We start from the raw sequence: 20,687 nt of genomic DNA, 5'->3' as shown, positions 1-20,687 counted from the left end.
TTACAATTTTCTTGAACAGTTTAGGTGCAAGAAAATCACATCAACCTTGATTCTAAGATTTTGATGATTTTTCCATTCCTTAAAATATTTATCCATCCCCTGTGATGTAGGCATCAATTACAATAAATATTACATCACTGATAGATTTCTGTGCTGGTTGTGTTAGACCTTGTCAATTTAATGCCCATCATCAAATTAGTCTTAACAACTTAATCTATACCAAATTAATTTTGAAAAGAAAAGGCTGGCCATCAAATGACATATGTTATAAACTGACCAGCAGTTCTTCAGTCTAATCCCCAAAGGCTTAATCAGAGCGACTGAAACAGCTAGCCTTCCTACATTGAACTCATTAATTAATCTTTAACTGGATGCTTGTCTACTAATTACTACCAAGAGATGAATGGGTCTGCACTATCTACTATAAATTTGTTTTAAAAACATATAAAATACTAAAAGATTTTTTTTTTGGTTGAGATTTTTTAATGTCCGACAGGTTTTAATATGTAATTCATATGGACATGCTGATTCCATCCAATAAAATAAAATTTGTTTTTAAATTAATAATATTACATAATATCAGATTAGTCTATTATGCAATATCAAATTAGTTTTAATTACTTTTCATCAAATTCATTTTAAAACTTAAGCTAGTCAACAAGAGATATTTTTACTCAAACAGGCTTATCCATTTGCCCAATACTCAAGGGACATAGATAACACCAATGCTCAGTCAGTTAGCTCCTCGCACTCAAAACCCATTAATTTCTCTCTAATTTGACATGTGATTTTCTGTTATCAAAATTCTTCTTGACCAGTGCTTCAGCTTGATAATTACACTCATGGGAGAGGTAGGATTTCTCCAACATACATTATATTTGTTATAGATTGCTGTCAAGTATATGCATAAAAAAAATAAGTATTTTCTTAATTTAACACTTTTTTAATAAGGACTGTGCAATACTCTTACATTTTTTGGGATGTGTAAATGAATAGTAAAATGACACATTTTTTTTTAAAAATTCACTTAGATTAAAGGTCACAGTGACCTTGAAATAGGTCGGGACACACCTTCTACCTAAGATGCATTAACTGGCCAAGTTTGATGATTGTAGGTCTTATGATTTTCCAGTTATGGGCCGGAAAGGATTTTTCCATATTTGGCTATAACTTCTAAATCAAAGGTCAGAGCGACCTACTTTTTGTGCGCGACACACCTTCTACCCAAGATGCATCAGATGACAAAGTTTGATAATCCTAGGCCTAGTAGTATTAAAGTTATGAGCCGGAAACGAAAAAGCTAACAGACAGACGGACAGACGGACGGACACGAAGCCTAGGCCTATAACATAATACGTCCCGTCTTAAGACGGGCGTATAAAAAGCACTGATATACAATCAATTTCTCTTAATAAATGCTGTCTTCCAAAAAAGACTAATTACCTCATGTCAATGGTCTTGACGTGCCATTTCTCTCTTGCATGCTGCAGTCTGTAACAGACCTCAGTGGCCAGACTTGTTTTTCCTATCCCACCCATTCCACAGATTGCCACTCCTAAAAATTAAAATAGTATAAAATCAATTAAATTAACGAACATATCACATGCACTTAATTTATCTAGATCACAATATTGAATGTCTGTAAGATTTGGGAAAGGGGGAGGGTATTCTTTGATATACTCTTCATCCAGAAAACAAATTGACATTTTGTTTCAGTTATGATCATATTTTAATTTGCTAACCTTGATATTTGTCTCCTTTCAGATTTTCCTCTATATGTTTTAGATCCTCGGTTCTTCCTATGAATTCCTCATCCTTAGATTTGGAGATCTTGGCACAGTCTTCTTTGTATTTTGTTAACTGGTTTTTATATTGCAGTAAAACATCTTTGAATGGTTCAGTTCCCTGGCGTCTATGTAAATTTACAATATCTACTAAAGCTATTAAATAGTCAAGAAGTAACCCTTTGTCGTCACTCAAGTTGTTTACAAGGGCAGTGAAAAAACCGTCACCGTTCTGAACTTGCGAAAATACAGGCCCCAGGTCCTGAACTGCGCGTTGGCAGACTTCTTGTAAAAGACTCTGATCGTCGTCCAATTCCTCGGAAAGTCCTTTGCGAATCAAGTCCCATGGATCAATGTGAGTGTCACTGATCCCCACATTGGGGGAATCAAAGTCAATGTCATCCATACTATGATGTTCTATTTAACTTTTCAGTATCATGTTTATCTGGCAGTCAGTTGTCGTCTGGCCACAAGTTCTCGGTTGTAAAACCTTAGTGCTCATGATCGAATATATTGCTACGGGTGGATTTTACCTGGTTACAGAAATACACCCATCAACAGTTTTCAAGATGTACTGTTGCAACCGGTTCTGTCATAAACGCTATTGAATTGAAGCTGTTAGTTATTTTGATACCATGGGTAACCAGAACGATCTTGTCCTTTTCAAAAAAAGCGTAGACCCCATTTGGTTTTTGGAAACCTACTTTCGTTTTCATTTTTACGTTTCACGAGTTATCGAACTTGACGTATTAGTATAGTCTACCAATCTCCTATGCAGAGTTGTCGTTCGTAGAGAGTGATAGTCTACATGGAATACATTTAACCAGGGACCTATATTAGTATATAGGTCCCTGATTTAACGTAAACCAAATAGGGATGTCTTTGAGATATCAGGGACGTAGCAACCGGGGGGGGGGGCAGGGGGGGCCTGGCCCCCCACTTTTTTCCCCAAACCTTTACTATAGTAAATGTTCATTGAAAGAATGGTTGCCCCCCCCCCCCCCCTCCCCCACACACACACACACTTTATAACCAAAGGATAGTGATATCAAGGATTTTTAGGAAGTAAATAGGATTTTTGAGTTTTGGCAACTTTTAATTTTCGTAATTTTTTTTTTTTTTTTTTTGCTTGTCAACTTTTTTTAGGTAAGTAGAAAAAAAAATTCTCAGGTTGCCCCCCCCCCCTCATTTTCAAAAACGATGCTACGTGCCTGGATATCAATGGAAAATAGACATGCAAAAACAGGAATTTTTTAAAACTGAATTTATTTTTATTAAGTTGTTTTATTATCGCTGAACTTAATTTTTATACTTATATATAATATGGATCGAAATAGCATAGTATAACCCACTTTGTACTGTTTGAACTTTTGTCCCATGGATGGACAATCACGTGATGTATGCAGTACATATCCTAGTTGAAATTATGTCGACTTTACCTTCCAGGTAATATTTTGAGTACTTATAAAATCACGCTCTCGATTTAAATACATGTAAAGCAGCAGCACTTTTTAAGTTTAGGAAAAAAAATTTTCTGATGTCAGGCGCGTAGCTGCCTATACGCAAGTGCGAACACATCATTTTCAAAAAAAAGAAAAAAAGAAAAAAAAAAAGAAAGAAAGAAAGAAAAAATAAAAAAGAAAGAGATTTATTCGGAGTAAAAGAGGCACTCTCTGTCTTTCAAATTATTTTACGTCTTATTTTTTCTATTCAAATTTTGTTCAGAATATCGTTATAATCCAGTCTTTTATAAAATGAATTAAAAATTCTTGAGTAAGAAAATATTGTTGAACCAAAATGTTCAACTGTTAATCCGCGTAATCCTGATTATCCGGACAAATTATACATGTATTTGATGAAGGAAAGCGATCTAAGTGACATTGATTTAAAGAAAAATTAACAAGGGTCTTGGACGACTATTACAAGAATATCCGTTGAAGTAATGAATAAATATCGATAAACAAAAAAAAATAATAATAACAATTAAGGTACTCCGTCCCTCAGGTTAAAAAAAAATGAAGATGTATTTTTCTCCAATATTGTTCAGCTTTTCTTTAGAACTTGTCATTATGATAAAGAATTGATAATTATTTACCAGTGTATCCAGGTGATCTTATGAGATAATTGATCATTTCATATACAGTAAATAAAAGAAAACAAAGAGAATTGTCTCTATTTCTGCAGAATGTATTTGATATAGTGCATTTTATCTTGTTTCCTGCATAAAAAAGTATCAATTGGGGTAAAAGAATCATAAAAATAAAAATAAATAGCATTGCATCCAGTCAAATATAAAAGCTAATGACAAAAATAAAACTGACATCAGTTTTCAGGATCAAGAGTTATCTCTCTTCAATGAACTTGGAAACAGCAGTAATAATAGATGTGTGTTTGGTTATTCTTGGCTTGCCCTGAAAAGTCTCTGTAAATAAGCTGTGTATCCCATCAAAACCTCCTCTTTGATGTGCCAGTTCAAGGTGTTTCAAAGCTAGTCCTGAAAAAGATATCTTTTTACACATGCTTTCTGAAATAACGTGATTCTGAACTAACGGCATGAGTGTTTGTAGATTTTGTTTTGAAGTTTCCATCTGCTTTATGATATCAATAATGTACTTCATAGTAAAAGTGTACTGAAGATAAAATGAGTCAATACTATGATGCTCAACAACTTTCTGGAGATATCTACAGTCTTCAACCGCATCATGTGCACTAAATGAGCACCCAAGAATATCCTTCACCAGAGTCTCCAAGGAAAAATTCAGATGGGATCCTGATGCATGTTCTTTCAGCATAGGTAAGGTGTCGCAAAACCCACAAATGATTTTTCCTTCTTCCTCTTTCCCACTGTTCAGTAATGATGTACATGTAACAAATATAAGACTGTCAAACTTCCTGGCATTATGGGCAAACAGCACGGGATGGTTCATACCAGAATTCTTCAGCCAATCAAAGAATGATGCCAGGCACACCTCTATAGGAACAGCTGGTAAAGCAACACCATTCTTGTACAGCAAGGTTCCATCATATGTCAGTCCCGTGATCTTTGAGGCCATTGGATTGATGCTGGTTTTTGGAATAACATACTGGTTGAACTCAGTTTCCCCATACCTTGCTGCCAGTTGAATAATGCCAGCTGATAATCCTGAAAAATAGAGTTTACATATATATATATATGTGTGATATCATACCATCATGTGACCAATTTTTACAAAAATATAATGCGATATTCTCAACTCACCTAGGCCTGTCGTTTCCAGATCAAAGTAAACCCTGCTGTATTGACAAGGAGGTAATGGAGTTTGTTGCAGCTGTTCCGGAGGTGGTGGTATGGTTTCTATGTCACTATCTGGAATATTGCTGGAAGTAGAAAGCACACCACTTCTGTACGTCACCCCTTCTCTTGTTTCCAATGAAGATGAAGCAGTAGATGCAGATTTCTTCAGTTCAACTCTCCTTCTCTTGAATTCCTTGGTACAATACTTCTCTGCATTGCTCTGCCTTTTCCGCATTTTCCGGTCTGCATGCTTCACTATGAATGACCCAGGCGACAAACTCAACCTATCATTTATCTATAAAGTAACAGTAAAGAAATAAAAAGATAAGTGCTCATAACAGATGTAAATATACATGTATATTTATTTGAGGTAGTTCTAAAATAGAAAGTATACCTGAGTCACATAATGTGGTCCTATATTTTTTTCACAAGTAGCTGCAGCAACTCTGCCACTGGTACTCTCTGAGCCAGAGTAAAAGTTGTTCTTTGGATTTTTTCTTGCAACAATTTGATTGAAGTTTTCATTGTTTTGTGTGCTCTCTAATGTAGAAAGTTTGTCAGATTGTTCTGCATACAATGTGAATATTTTCACTAATTCCTGATGGAGTTCTTTATCTGAGAGGTATCTCCCATAGGGTATCTCTGTTCTGTAAATAACGACACCATGTTGAATTACACTGAGAATGATCACCGAATAAATGGTGCGGTATGGCAATCAAGTTGGATCGAAGTGACTGTGGATCTTCTCTGTTGGATGAAACAGCATATGAAAAACATTTCTTTATATGGTTTATAACCTTGGTACTCAGGATTCTCTTGTATTTTTCTTTCTGTAGTGTAAACAGATGGTTTGTAAAGTTCTTGAAAGTGTGGTTCTTATCACTGCACTTCTCTATCTCTGGATTTACTTCTGATCTTATTTTGCAAATAGTACTGGTATCATCATCCATAACCAAAGTTCTAACTTTATGTCCCTTACTTTCAATATTTCTTATGATGTTGGCTGCCATTGCTGGTTCCATTGACTTTGAACTTCCAGACCAATTTCTCCTGCACTGACCTGCAGTCATGATCTTTTTCACAGGTTCTCCTTTTGTTAGAATCACAGGTTCGGCATGTTTTTGACATGACGCTGTATCCAACTACTTTGCCAGTTTTGCTGCCAATCATTAATGCATGTCCTAAAATTATGTAAAACATTTGTAAAACAAATCATTATATAATCTTTCATCCTGCAACTACTCCCTGCATTGACCTAATAAAGGTAACCTAAAAAACAAAAGCTTTATTTTGTCACTGCCCTAATAAAGCCTCATGCATGTATTCCGACATTCTAAAAGCATTGTTATGTCATGTATTTTGTAATGTTTACGCCATGGCGTCATAGTTTCAACTGCAGAGATGTGCCTAAATATGTAGAAAATAGCTTGTTATTGATGTTCAAGTGTAAAATTTTGTTGCAGGATAAACAAAATACATGATAACTGTCTTGAAATATAAGCAATAATTGGGCTCGGGTCAAAACGTAAGCCTTGCCCTCTATCACGTTTTCTTACCCTTGCCTAAATATCGCTCATATTTCAAGACAGTAACCATGTATTTTATATATATGTGACTGAGAGAGTGAATATTTTTAGTTCAGTATGCACACTCAACATTAGACTTCCTTCTTTTTTCAAAGGTAAATATTTTTCAGTAATTTTTTTACATACAAGATCATTACCTGACAGACTGTTGTAGTTTCTACCACTTCCTCGCTTTTGCCATCCAGCGTCATAAGAAAGCACCAGTCCACTTTCACTAAAAAATATATTCATATCACGTGTCAACATTTGACATGAAATTTATGAAATTTTATAATTTATGATCATAAATAAGAGTGCTGCAGGATAGTTTTCTCCCTTTTATGAATAATAAATTGCCTACACATTTTATAAACTTGATATGAGTCCAATTATATAGAATTTATATATTATATATATAACTTGTATTCAATTATCAAATGAGTATTGGGTATTATACATACAGCTGAATGAATATATTGTCGCAAGCCACATGTTTTGTGTCCATTCTTTTTTCTATATGTGAAATAGAATGAACACAAAATCTGTGTTTTGCGATGATGCAATGAAATAATGCACAAAACTATGGAATTATATAATGATATAAACCTTGATTGATGCACTTCTAGTTGTAAGGCTTCATCACAGGAATTTCTTGCCAGTGTCTCTAGTGCAGGGACAGTCTCGCGCTCTCTCTTCTTCAAATTTCTTGGAGTAAGAATTGGTATGTTGAGCGTCGAAAAAATCTTTGAAACCACAGATTCTCCAATGCCTGCATAGGTTAAAGCTGTAAAAAAAAATTATACATGTATACAAGCCAAGTATTTACTTATTGCTCTATTTTTGTGTATTTACTGTTCTTATGTACTGTGGTGAAATTGCATATGTAAATAAGTCCACTATGACCTTTCACCCTGACCTCATAGCCATCCACCCGTGCCGGCACGGTTCCTACCTCAGTCGAGAATTACCAGTCAAACCCTTCGCCACGTTTTCCTGTGTGTTATATTGTTGCATGTACCTGTGTTTACCTACCATGTAAACCCGGGTGTTCGTCGCCACCTTTTATGGTAAGGTAGGCGATATTTATCTATAGTAAAATGCCTTATTTTACTACATTGGCGTCGCCGGTAATTCGGAGCGGGGCATATTGAATTTTCATGTATTTAACTTGCAACAATTCACGTGTGAGTTTCCACTCGTGAGTAAAAACACGTGAGTGAAATATTTTGCATTTAGTCATTTTGGAATTTTAGGAAACTGTTGCTTACAGGCGTTATAATTAACGTTATTTGCAAAGTTCAAACAATTTGACTAATTTGCCATGTTATTTTTTCACTCGTGAGTCGCATTTGAACACGTGGTGATATCACGGTCCAATTATTTTTGTAATTTCATTTTTCATTAGAATTTAGTTTTATATAGTTTCATTAGTATTTAGTATTATATTTTCGTACAGGCGTTTTTGTAAACATTAGCTGATTAGTACGAAAATTTTGAACATTTTCATTGTCTTGTGCAAATTACCTTTTTTTTTTCTCGACTCATTGAATTTTAGTCACTCTTGCCGCAACGACTGAACTTTATTCAAAATTGTTAATCTATTTCATAATTTTGCACGAGACAAATAGTTTTTTTTTTCTTATGAAAAGTTATTGTCACTTGTGTTGACAATTTTCGAGGAGCGTTTTCTTCTCGACTTGTACTGAACTTAATTTGGATTTAGAATATTCATATATATTTTTTCTTCTTCTCTAAGTTCCCTAAAAAATATTTTGGGGGAAAGTAGAGATCGAGATATTGTGTTTTTGTATATTTTTGTTGTGTAGTTTCACAGAGCTAGTTCACGCAAACCAGTTTACCTGTTGTAGCTATATATAGATCGAAGCGCACGTGCTTCTCGCTTTAACAGTAGACTAGACTGATTTTGTAGTGCAACAGTTATCTTAGCTCTGTGGAATAATAGTCAATCTATTTGATATACATGTAGTTAGTTCATATAACATCATCAGTTGATTATACAATTAGTTGATAAGCTTTTCTACAACTTTTCGTAACATCAATGCTTTTTACTACCGTCAACTGTCATCGGGCGTTTACATTAGCGTTGTAAGAGTCTGGCGGTAATTTAAGCACGCGTACTTATTTACAGATTTAAGCAAATACTAGTAGTTTAATTAGCTTAAGGATTCATCCCAAATTTAGACCAGTATTTTATCAATCAATCAATCAACGAGAGATAAAGAAAACAGCGTTTTTGCAATTATCAAAGATTAAGAGAAGATAGAAAGAAAAGCAGATAGAAAGAAAGGAGAAACGTCAAACTAAAACATCAGAAACTTTACTGTTGAATTAAACCGGCTTAAGATACAATTTATTGTGTTAAAGTAACGTTTAATTCAACAAGAAATAATAATAGAAACATCGTAAAAAAGTAATTAATGATAGACAGAAGAAGATAGAGAGAAAAAAATAGACGCAGTCAAGTAAAATTACCAGGACTATACCAAAGAATTAAACCGGCTTAAGATACAATTATTTATTGTGTTAAAGTTACGTTTAAATCAAATCACGGTGACTACACGGATATTGTTGTAAATCAGTCACGTTAATGTGTAGTAATATTTTCACCGGCGGTTTCGAGATCTTTACCGTAACGTGGAAATAACGTAATACACATTCACTGACTGAATATTTCAGTAGTATCAAACGGCGTGATTTATTTCCGTAACTTTGAACTACTGAAAACAACAAGATGAACCCAGCTATGACACCATGTACAGCACCTCCTGGATACTATGGTGGACCATACATGCCATCTCTGAACCCAGGCCAATGTGGGTATCCTTATCCCTGTACACAAGTCCCTGGGAACTACCCAGTACCATTTCCTGGATATGGTGGACCATTCCTACAAGCATTCCTTGGACCACCACAGCCAAGCCCTAGCATACCATATGCATATGGCCCGCATCCCGGAATGTTTCCACCTGGATACATGGTACCACAACAGGCATACCCACAACCATGCATTAATGGAGGGCCACTAATGCCACCACCATTGAACCTAACAGGAACTGGGGGAGCTGTACAGAGTCCTGCTGTGTCTCCAAATGAAATTCCAGACAACAACCAGGACCATGTACTATCTGCACCATTGAGACCTGGAGATGCCAGCAGCTGTGCATCTGTCCTGCCTGCAGCAGTAAACCATCAGCAGCAGATGCCAACACTTACTGCAACAGTACACCAACAACAGCAGCAGATGCCAACAGTTACCTGTAAAAGTCCACCAGGTTTTCCACTAATACAGAGTGGTGATATATCACCTGCTAGTATTCAGTGGAATACCATGGTGTCACAGGATGGTCTCCATGTTCCTGGAATTTCAAAGTCACCAGACATAGAGGACAAGGATGTTTCTGAAGGCAGTTCATCTGAGTTACGGCTACCGAGTAGTGAGCATTCAACTGCTGGTTGTCATATAACTCCAGATGCTGAAAACACCATAAACTGCCAACAACTACCGGACCTGACTTTAGATGCACAGGACTTGACACCAGATACACAGCTATCTAGGAGTGATCCTTTGCCTGAGCATAGCAACAAGTCAGTTGTAAATGCTCAGATTTCCAGCAATTTGAAGGAGCCCTCCTACCAAGAGCTTGTTACAGACCAAAAGGGAACAGCAACCTCTTCACTACTGGATCCAATTCATGATGAGAAGATTAGTGAAGCGCTGAATGCTGATCCCATAATGTCTGTACCAGCAACGACTGTGTATCATGACACCACTGGAAGTGACACCACAGATGGCCCAACCAGGTCTACTTGGAATGCGGCCAACAAGGACTTTCCTTTGACCAACTACAATGAGTCTCTTGTTTGTGTATTTCGCTTTGTAGACCTTGGGCTGGGCATTCCATCTGGGCTGCCACTAGAGAATAAATGTTGGGTTGTGCCATGGCCCACCATGATTATGTAGATCATTTGCTAAATAAACCTGAAATGCTTTTACCCAGTGTGTACTTACTGACTTATAATAACACTTTATAGTTCTAGTACTTAGTATTTAGTACCTAATATTTAGTAGATTGCAGTTTTAATAATATTAGTTTTTACTGCAGTCTGACCTTATTTGGATATAATTTATTCATAATTTAAGTAACTAAGATTTACACTAGAACTGGTAATTAACTTTCAACTGGTCATAGTTGGTCGTTAACTAACTCAATTACAGTATTTAGTTATTATGTAATAATCAGTTTAGATATTTAGTAACTTACTTACTTAGTGGAATTACTAATAGACTTGTGTACAATACACCTAGTACTTTGGTGATTTGTTTACAATAGGCAACTCACTAATATACTAGTATACCTGTACATTGTAGCTAAAAATATGCACAAACTACATAATACTACTACTTCCTTCATTTAAAAATAAAAGGGAGGGGAAAAAGTGTAGATTGTAGTTTGTAGATTTAAATAGCAGTGTAGTTGTTTTATATAACATTAACTCAAATGCATAACATTTAAGTATTAGCTTTAATGTAACTTATTTGAGTTAATGTTATATAAAACAACTACACTGCTATTTAAATCTACAAACTACAATCTACACTATTTCCCCTCCCTTTTGTTTCCCCTCCCTATAAAAATAAAAGGGAGGGGAAATAGTGTAGATTGTAGTTTGTAGATTTAAATAGCAGTGTAGTTGTTTTATATAACATTAACTCAAATGCATAACATATAAGTATTAGCTTTAATGTAACTTATTTGCACCCAAGTCAATGTATTTGAGTATTGCTTGACAGTTGTTCACAATTATAAGTACATAAATAAAATATATTGATTATAAATTGATTATAACTTAAGACCCATATACTTTGCCCAAGCTTTTGTTAATCTGTATCAGTATAAAGTACATAGCAATGCTCAATGCACATGTGGTGTAGATATGCACAGTATTAACTATCGATCATGATTCTAGTACTAAAAGCTAACTTACATTAGTAAGCATTTAGTGTACTTTATATCTATAGCACTTGAGATTTAGTAATAAGTTAAACGAATTTAGCAGAATAAGAAAAGTCATTAGTATTTTGGAAAATAAATGAGCATAGTGAATATTTTGGTGTAATTATTGCTCAAGCTAGCAAAGCAGATCAAATGTTGATTACAAGTACTGTTCTCTAGTTACAAAGTACTTTATGTAATACTTAGGCTTTAATTAGTATATATTAATTAGGTCAAATCTGGGTAAAGCATATTCAGGCAGTATATAAAGTCAAAATTATGCAATGATCTATCCTGTTGCATGTCCTTGACCCAGTTCCCAAGGATGCCCAGCATATACTCCTACCAGGACTGGTGTAATCATGCAACTTATGCTTTCCGTTAGATACCCGGCTGACTATTCTCAGTGACGGTATTGGGCTGGATTGCTCTATGTAAATAACCTTATGCTTTCCGTTAGATACCCGGCTGACCATTCTCAGTGACGGTATTGGGCTGGATTGCTTTGTATATAGTTATATGTCATACATTTTCCATATCGTACCTGGCTTACTAATTTTAGACAGTGACGGTACTGATGCGGAATGTGTTTTGTAAATATGTTTTCATTAGTATTATTTCATTGGTTCTTCTATCAATAGTCAGCAAATATTCTTCAGTTAGTTTAGTTCTTAGGATATAGGGAATAAGAAAATACACTTAGTTTAGGTTAGGCTTAAGTCAGGATAGTGATAGAGGCATCAATGTAATTTAAGGTGACGACATACATTTTATACCGGTAATCATAATATGCTAATTTCAGTATACATCACAACAGTTTTGTTAATTGATCTGTTGTAAAGTTCTAACATACGCTGCACTCCTGCACAATTTAATTAGGTAAATCAGTTGTATTACATAATTAAGTTATATACTGGTACAACTGAATCTCACTCGACTAAAATCATGCATATGCCATGACACTATTCAGTTACAGGACTCTCACGGAAGTAGGTCAGTGTTAGGTCATAAGTAAATAGACATTCTTTAGGCTATAAATTGTTAAACATAGGAAATGTATAACAGACAACATGGAATAGGTATGGCTAAATTAATATGATCTTTCGATCCAGTGTGGAAGATGCATGCGGATTTAATTCGCAAATCATTGAACCATGTTCCATCTTGCCACATATATACATGTTTATCCTGCAGAACTAAGGCGCTAGAAGTAATTCCGGCCAAGTTCATGGGGATACATGAATTAGTTCATACGTTTTCCATGTCATATTAAATAATAATTATATATTTCTGGTTTACATTCCTCTGAATAAATTACAGTAATTGCCCTTAGCTTTATTAAATAAAACGGGGAGGAATGTGGTGAAATTGCATATGTAAATAAGTCCACTATGACCTTTCACCCTGACCTCATAGCCATCCACCCGTGCCGGCACGATTCCTACCTCAGTCGAGAATTACCAGTCAAACCCTTCGCCACGTTTTCCTGTGTGTTATATTGTTGCATGTACCTGTGTTTACCTACCATGTAAACCTGGGTGCCCGTCGTCACCTTATGCGAAGGTAGGCGATATTTATCTATAGTAAAATGCCTTATTTTACTACAGTACTAACACTATATTGTTGTACATATATGTAAGCATATACTTTACATTTTCTGGTGCTCTACCACAGAGCAAAAGGGGAAATTCTCTTTTTCTATTTTATATAAGGAGTGCTGGTACTTATACTGATGTTTATTACAAATACAAATTTACCAATATATGATCTGCTATGGCCAGCTTAGAAAATTCTTTTACAGATAAATTCCAAATAAATATATGCTATATATTTTATAAAAATACTCACCAACAGCGAGTTTGGTGTTGATATCAAAAGGACCTTGACCATTCTGACCTATATTGTGTCGTTTACCAGTTGGAATGATCGTCACCTCGTCGCATATCCTGCATCTTACATACAGTAAGCTAGCAAGCCCATAACGTCTCTCCTTTTCACAGTCAACAAGGTCCAAAGATGTATGGCAAAGATAGCACCCTCTTTGCAAATGATCTACTAGAACAGAAAATTCAACAACTCTTCGTCCATCAAACACATTGAATGTCTCGTCAATTTCATCGTTTTCTTCTGTTTGTTCGGGTGGATCTTCATTGTTCACATCACTGAACTCAGGATTATTATTGTTCTCGTCGGTACACGTACTAACGTTTTTAGTAGTGGTAGCTGAGGCTTTCTTGAAACGACCTTTTCTATTTCTTTCTCGTTCACCATTTCCCTCCATTTCCATTTGTTTATATGAAGCTACGATATTTAAGGTCTTCCGTCTTCAGCGGAAGACCTTCTTGTTATTCTTAGGTTTCTTTTCCACTATTTTTATTAAGGTCTTCCGTCTTCAGCGGAAGACCTTCTTGTTATTCTTAGGTTTCTTTTCCACTATTTTTATTATTATTATTGTTTTTTTTTCTTACCGATTTTGTGCACGCGAGTTCTCGGAAACGGCTCGATGGATTTTCATGAAACTTTCAGGGCTGATAGAACATCAAACAAACCTGATATATAATTTTTTGTTTTGATGACGTCACTTCCGGTTTTGAGATTTTCGCGATTTAGTGATTTTCAGAGGGTCACTTTGTCCGCGAGTTTTCTCAAAAACGGCTTAGGATAGAAACTTGAGTTTTTCAGCAATGATAGAGCAATATATGTAGATGTGACATACGTATTTCATTTTTACCGGAAGTGCTGCATGCCGACGCTCGCTATGGTCCGAAAAGGGGCATGTCGAGAATTTTAAAATTTCTAACACTTTTTCTTCAATATCTTTTTACATACAAATATTTCGTTAAGACATAAAGAACAAAAGAAGTGTAAAATTACGTGATCTTTCAAACGATATCTCGAAAAAAGGGCTGGCCCCTATAATTAAGGGCCGAGAGGGGCCAAACGTTTTTCCTTTATATCTCAAAAAGTATTGAGAATTTGTAATACGTCAAAGAAGCAAAGTTGTTCAAAATGCTAAGCTTAATCTATCTGGATCGTCAAAATTCATCCGGCGACGTCACTTCCGGTAAAACCGGAAGTAGTACAAAAATGCATATTTTTGCCGTTCTTGACATATTTTTGGGTAGCACATGTCACTGGAAGCATAAAAACTTAATTTTCCGTCCGTCGACAACACTTCCGGTCAAACCGGAAGTAGCCAAAAATAGCTTATTTTTTAAGGTTTTGACGCAAAATTGAATTTTTTAAGTCAATTGAGACAACTTAGCTCATTGCTTTCTTTTGTTGACGTCACTTCCGGTCAGAACAGGACGGACGGAAGACCTACTCGTTGCTTTGCAACGAGCTTTGCTCTAGTTATTTTTATTATTGTTTTTTTTCTTACCGATTTTGTGCACGCGATTTCTCGGAAATGGCTCGATCGATTTTCATGAAACTTTCAGGACTGATGGAACATCAATCAAACCTGATATATAATTTTTCATTTTTATGACGTCACTTCCGGTTTCGAGATTTCCGCGATTTAGTGATTTTCAGAGGGTCACATTGTCCAGCATTTTTCTCAAAAGTGCTTTTAGATAGAAACGTAAAATTTTCAGTGATGATAGAGTAACACGTGCTTATGTGACACACACCTTTTTTTTTCTCCGGACGTGCAGCACGTCGGCGCTCTCTATGGCTCGAAAAAAGACATATCGGGAATTTAGATATTTTTCACACATTTTTGGCAATATCTTTTTACACGTTAATATTTTGTAAAGACATATAGAGCAAAAGTTGTGAAGAATGTCACGATCTTTCGAAAGATATCAACGATAAGGGGCTGGCCCCTATAATAAAGGGCCAAAAGGGGCAGAACATTTTTCCTTTATATCTCAAAAAGTATTGAGAATTTGTAATACGTCAAAGAAGCAAAGTTGTTCAAAATGTCAAGCTTTATCTAATGGCGTCGTCAAAATACGTCCGGCGACGTCACTTCCGGTCAAACCGGAAGTAGTCATAAATTGCATATTTTTTGCTGTTCTTGACAGGTTTTTGGATATTATATGTCACTGGAAGCTTAAATCTTAATTTCCCGTCCGTCGTCGTCACTTCCGATCAAACCGGAAGTTGCCGAAAATGGCTTAATTTTGCAATAATTAACGTAGATTTGAAGGATTAAACCATTTTGGGACTTCATCACTCTTTTTTTTAAATGAAAGTTACTTCCGGTCAAACAGGACGGAAGACCTACTCGTTGCTTTGCAACGAGCTCGGCTCTAGTTATTAAGGTCTTCCGTCTTCAGCGGAAGACCTTTCTGTTATTCTTAGGTTCCTTTTTCACTTTTATTATTGTTTTTTTTCTTACCGATTTTGTGCACGCGATTTCACGAAAACGGCTCGATGGATTTTCATGAAACTTTCAGGACTCATGTATCATCACTTGAACCTTATGCGTTTTTTTTTCTTTTTTGATGACGTCACTTCCGGTCTGAGATATTGCCGATTTTATGAATTTTAAAGGGTTGTGTTGTCCAGAGTTTTTCTGAAAAATGAGTTGAGATAGAAACATGAAACTTTCAGGCATGATAGACCTATGCCTGCAGATGTACCTTTCGTATATGGCTTTTTCCAGAAACGCCGTACGTCGGCGGTCGCTATGGTCCGAAAAATGGTCTATCATGAATTTGAAAAATTTAAACACTTTTTCAACAGCATCGTTTTACCTGTAAATATTTTATCAAAACATATAGAACAAAAGTTGTTAAGAATGTCACGGTCTTTCAACGGATATCAACGATAAGGGACTGGCCCCTAAAATTAAGGGCCCAGAGGGGCCAAAAGTTTTTTTCTTCTATCTCCAAACGTATTGAGAATTTGTGATACGTCAGAGAAGCAAAGTTGTTCAAAATGTCAAGTTTAATCTATTGGGGTAATCAAAAAACGTCCGGCGTCGTCACTTCCGGCCAAACCGGAAGTAGTCGGAAAATGCGTATTTTTGCCTTTCTTGACAACTTTTTTGGTAAAATATGACTCTGGGAGCATAAAAATTAATCTTTTGTCCGTCGTCGTCACTTCCGGTTAAACCGGAAGTACCAAAAATTTGATTATTTTTGCATTAATTAACATAGATTTAGAGGATTCAAACCAATTTTGTGCCTTATTTCTCATTTTTGTTAGAAATGAAAGCTACTTCCGGTCAAACAGGACGGAAGACCTACTCGTTGCTTTGCAACGAGCTTTGCTCTAGTTTATTATTCTTTTTTGAAAGAAGAGTTCCAAAAATCATAAATGCCGGAATTCATGATACGAATAAACTTTTTCCGGATTTTACGGAGTTACCAAACCTTGCTGAGGATTGGAGTCCCTTAAAAAAAAGGCAAAATTCAAATCACTGCACAAAGTAAATAAAAATATAGATCATCTATGAATATCTTATTTTACTGATGTTACCAGTTTATAGAATTTAAGTGCTCTCACATTGTTTCAGCTAACAGAATATATAAAGGTTATCAAAAAACCCACACCCCGTTTATATCTTGAAATACTTTAACTCCAATGATTACTTATTAAATTACTTCTCTGTTTGATCTTGTCACACTTGGAAACTTTTTTCCAATACCAATATATTCGTAAATTAATTTGATTATATTATCCTTCTCTTCCTGAAGTATCCATTGAAGTATAACTTAGCTAAGTTTTTGCTTGAGAAAAAAGATGTAGCGTGATTTCTTTTAAAGGAAAATGACTGAAAAATTTCGTAAAATCCAGGAGCTTCCGGGGGCTTCGCCCCCAGACCCCCGACCATTTTCTGTGTACACTTCATTTCAATGCTGGCTACGCGCCTGGAAGTTTCTCTATATTCAAAAAATGGTTACCACTGGTTACGATCTATTCAGTGTATGCCTGTGCGAAAGTACGATTTTATGAGGCATTTCGATGTAAAATATATATTCCGTTTAATAATAAAACGCATTTTTCATTGTTAAAAAATTCCCCAGTCTGCCTTACCAAAATGACGTCATGTTTAAAAGTTCATCGCGAAATAAACATCTTTTTCTTCTTTTTTTTAAAATTGAATAAAACGATGTTTTGACAACTATATTTTTCTAGAGTTTTAATATAACAAAAGGCACGATATTAAAATTACTAGGCCCTAGTATACAGCTGGATCCGATTGTATCAACATTTAATGAATAATTAAAGCTTCATTAAACTGATTATATTTCAGTTTCAGTTTTTTATTGAAGTCGAGAGACATACATCTCATAGACATAACACATGTAATAATAAAATAAACATACATCTTAACACGTGTAATAATGGAATAAACATACAACGTACATGTACAAAGCATATACTATTTCTGATAATCTATAAAATTGATAAAGATGCTGTTCTTGAGGCATTCGCTAATTGCAAAAATTTTCCTAAATTACATAATTTTTTTTAATGTGTCATTAAAGTCCGTTGTATCAATGTTTTGATGAACGAATCCGTGTATTAAACCTTCATTAAATTCCTCAATTTTAATGAAGATATGGGGCTTCATTAAGTGGTCATTAAGTATGGCGGCCTACTTTATGTTTTGCCCGCTTGGCAGAAGGAGAAGAATCAGGGCATTTTGTGAGCCTTTTTCACTGCACATTATGGACGAGCAAATTCGGAAATGATACCGTGTTATTAAGCATTGAATTCATATTTTTGTCTGTCTTCGGTCCTATAACACACCTGGCCGTGCCGACAAATTGAATACCGCGCGTTAGCGCGGTATGATAAATTTGTCGGCACGGCCAGGTGTGTTATAGGACCGAAGACAGACAAAAATATGAATTCAATACTTATATTTATATTCTCTAATTTTCCTTCTTCATAATTTCTTATTTCGTTAATCTTTAATGTGAATTTAGCGCCCTTCAAACCTGACGTGGTTAATAGACGCAAGAGCCGCTTGTGACGTCAGATGACGTTACAAAGTTAAATAACGCAAACAAACTTTGCGAAGAAAAAAAGTGACAAATTAATTTTAAATGCACATTTGTTGTATTTTTACGTTTATTAAACAGGGTTACAGTTTTTAATTAAATTGAGTCAAAACTGTATTTTGGTGTTCCTACATTATCGAAAATGCATGTAGTTCCTACTGTGTATTCTACCGCATGGTGACAAGGTTTTGCGTGTGTTATTTAAGAAATGAATAACAAGTTTATAAACTTCAATGGGAATTGAAGTGGTCGGTCACGTGATCAAATCCTGTGAAGGCCGAAGGCCTTCTCAGAAGATTTGATCACGTACCGACCCACTTCAATTCCCATTGAAGTTTATAAACTTGTTATTTATTACTTATATATACATTTGAGAGAGACAATTTGAAATTTCGAATTTAAATTATTGCACTAACCGTCCGTCGTAGATTTTGAAATGACGCAAGGTGTAAATGGCTCTAAATTCGCTCTTGTGTACATCTGGGGGGGACAAATAAAGAAATTTGTAGACACTCTTTTTTCTTAAATTTCTTTATGTATATTTGAAGTTTACACTTTAATAAGGGTGAAACAATGTTTGAATAGATAATCAAGTCCAAAATAAATATTTTATTAATGTTTGAAATGTGTGTAACGTAACATATGACAGACATATAACGTAACATGACAGACGTGTAACATATTATGACATGATTAAATAACATTTTTGATGTTTAGCAATACAAATAATTAATAAAAAATAAATTTAAACAATTCTTTAAACAATGTTAAAAAAAATCATTCTGACATAGAAGGAAAAAAAACGATTTTTAGGCTACTTTTGATGCAAAAACTGACGAACGTAACACGGACAGACTTCTTTACTTAAGCCAGCCAAGTCACCTTTAAACTTCATTATTTTAGCAAAAAGGTAATGTTATCTTATGAAATTTACTTTGTTCAAATTTTTATTCCTTATAAATTTTAAATTTGAATTTTTCTAAGATAAATCTCTGCCATACGCTTTGTAACATACAAAATTTCAACCATGTCTGTCATGTTACGTTATTTCTTGAGCAATACCCGTTTGAAACGAGCCAATAAAATTTATAATTCAAAGCTAATCTTTTATTCTTAGGAATTAGAATACATAAAATAATATTATTTATGAAAATTCTTATGAAATTTTGAAAATAATATTATTTAATATTGATAAAACTTATAACGTAACATGGACAGACGCACGTAACACTGACAGACACGTTTCAAAAACTGCAAGAAAATAACTACAAAATTGTATTGTTTTAGTTATAAAGACAAATTCTGCCTTATAATACAATAATATGTTTGAATAAAATATCTTTTTGGTTTAATTCACTGAATGTTTAAATCTGACTGCATCTGTTTGATTAACGTAACATGGACAGACATTCGGTTTGTCCGTCATCGTTACGATAATATTCGGGCAATGTCTGTCAATCGGTAAGTTATGTAAGAAATTCCAAATTTGAAGTGTTTATCTATTACACGAAGAGCGTGCAAGTTCATAATTTAAACAAAACGTACGAAATGCATCTACTAGTTGACAATCTTTGTTGATATGTTTATAAAATCTAAGATAAAGACGACTTATAGTTTAGTGAACGTAACATACTTTTTGTAACGTAACACTTGGACAGACAAGTTTTCGTGGCTTCTCGGAATCTCTCGGTAGCTCTTTCGATAGAAATATAAACACATTTGCATAGAACATTGGAGAAATTTTAAATATTCATGACCTTAAGTCAAATGCATGAGAAGAAGCGTCTCCGAGCTCAATTCTTAAATTTGCACGTAACGCCCACTTGTCAGGACAGACAAATGAAGCATCTCACAGATTTGTTAATTTCTCAGCACACTCGCTTTTCTGTTGAATCTGTGACCACTTTATCGATAAAAAAGTAAACTTTCTACCAGTAGACAAGAACATTAAGAGTGTTTGCATAAGCAATGTCCCATTTGATAGCAATTTACAATGTGTATTGAGACGGACAGACGTTACGTTCAAAATATGAGGAGAAATAAAATTCATTTTTTTCTTTTATTTGAGTCATAATGTGCAATAAAAT

The 20,687-nt window shown here is 34.9% G+C and overlaps 3 protein-coding genes across 5 annotated transcripts in view; all 3 read right to left on the bottom strand.

Annotated features, from left to right (window-relative positions):
* Positions 1 to 2,449, bottom strand: part of LOC134237164 (uncharacterized) — a 124,367-nt gene extending 121,918 nt beyond the window's left edge. For 2 of the 3 annotated variants that reach the window (XM_062719261.1, XM_062719260.1), the window contains exons 1-2: positions 1,743 to 2,449; positions 1,444 to 1,555 (exon numbers count right to left, since the gene is read on the bottom strand). In XM_062719261.1, the coding sequence (XP_062575245.1) occupies positions 1,444 to 1,555; positions 1,743 to 2,190 (560 nt within the window). In that variant the 5' untranslated portion in view covers positions 2,191 to 2,449. Of the gene's footprint in view, positions 1 to 1,443; positions 1,556 to 1,742 lie in introns of those variants that run through there. The other variant, XM_062719262.1, reaches the window with a different exon arrangement.
* Positions 2,450 to 3,797: 1,348 nt separating this feature from the next.
* LOC134237171 (uncharacterized) lies at positions 3,798 to 6,008 on the bottom strand. The gene is made up of 4 exons (XM_062719271.1): positions 5,794 to 6,008; positions 5,453 to 5,705; positions 5,023 to 5,353; positions 3,798 to 4,926 (listed from the first exon to the last, which is right to left on the bottom strand). The coding sequence occupies exons 1-4, from the start codon at positions 6,006 to 6,008 to the stop codon at positions 4,127 to 4,129; spliced, it is 1,599 nt and encodes a 532-aa protein (XP_062575255.1). The 3' UTR covers positions 3,798 to 4,126.
* LOC134237162 (uncharacterized) lies at positions 5,701 to 13,932 on the bottom strand. The gene is made up of 4 exons (XM_062719257.1): positions 13,487 to 13,932; positions 7,230 to 7,407; positions 6,782 to 6,858; positions 5,701 to 6,239 (listed from the first exon to the last, which is right to left on the bottom strand). Exons 1-4 carry the CDS (start codon positions 13,923 to 13,925, stop codon positions 6,040 to 6,042), a joined length of 894 nt encoding a protein of 297 aa, XP_062575241.1. The 5' UTR covers positions 13,926 to 13,932; the 3' UTR covers positions 5,701 to 6,039.
* Between the last annotated feature and the right edge of the window lie 6,755 nt (positions 13,933 to 20,687).

The sequence above is a fragment of the Saccostrea cucullata genome, unplaced genomic scaffold, assembly GCF_032062105.1.
Source record: "Saccostrea cucullata isolate Sc308-1 unplaced genomic scaffold, CSIRO_AGI_Scuc_v1 ctg877, whole genome shotgun sequence".
In the NCBI taxonomy this organism is placed as follows: domain Eukaryota; kingdom Metazoa; phylum Mollusca; class Bivalvia; order Ostreida; family Ostreidae; genus Saccostrea; species Saccostrea cuccullata.
The sequence above is the reverse complement of the archived record's forward strand: the minus strand, read 5'-3'. Positions and strand labels throughout refer to the sequence as shown.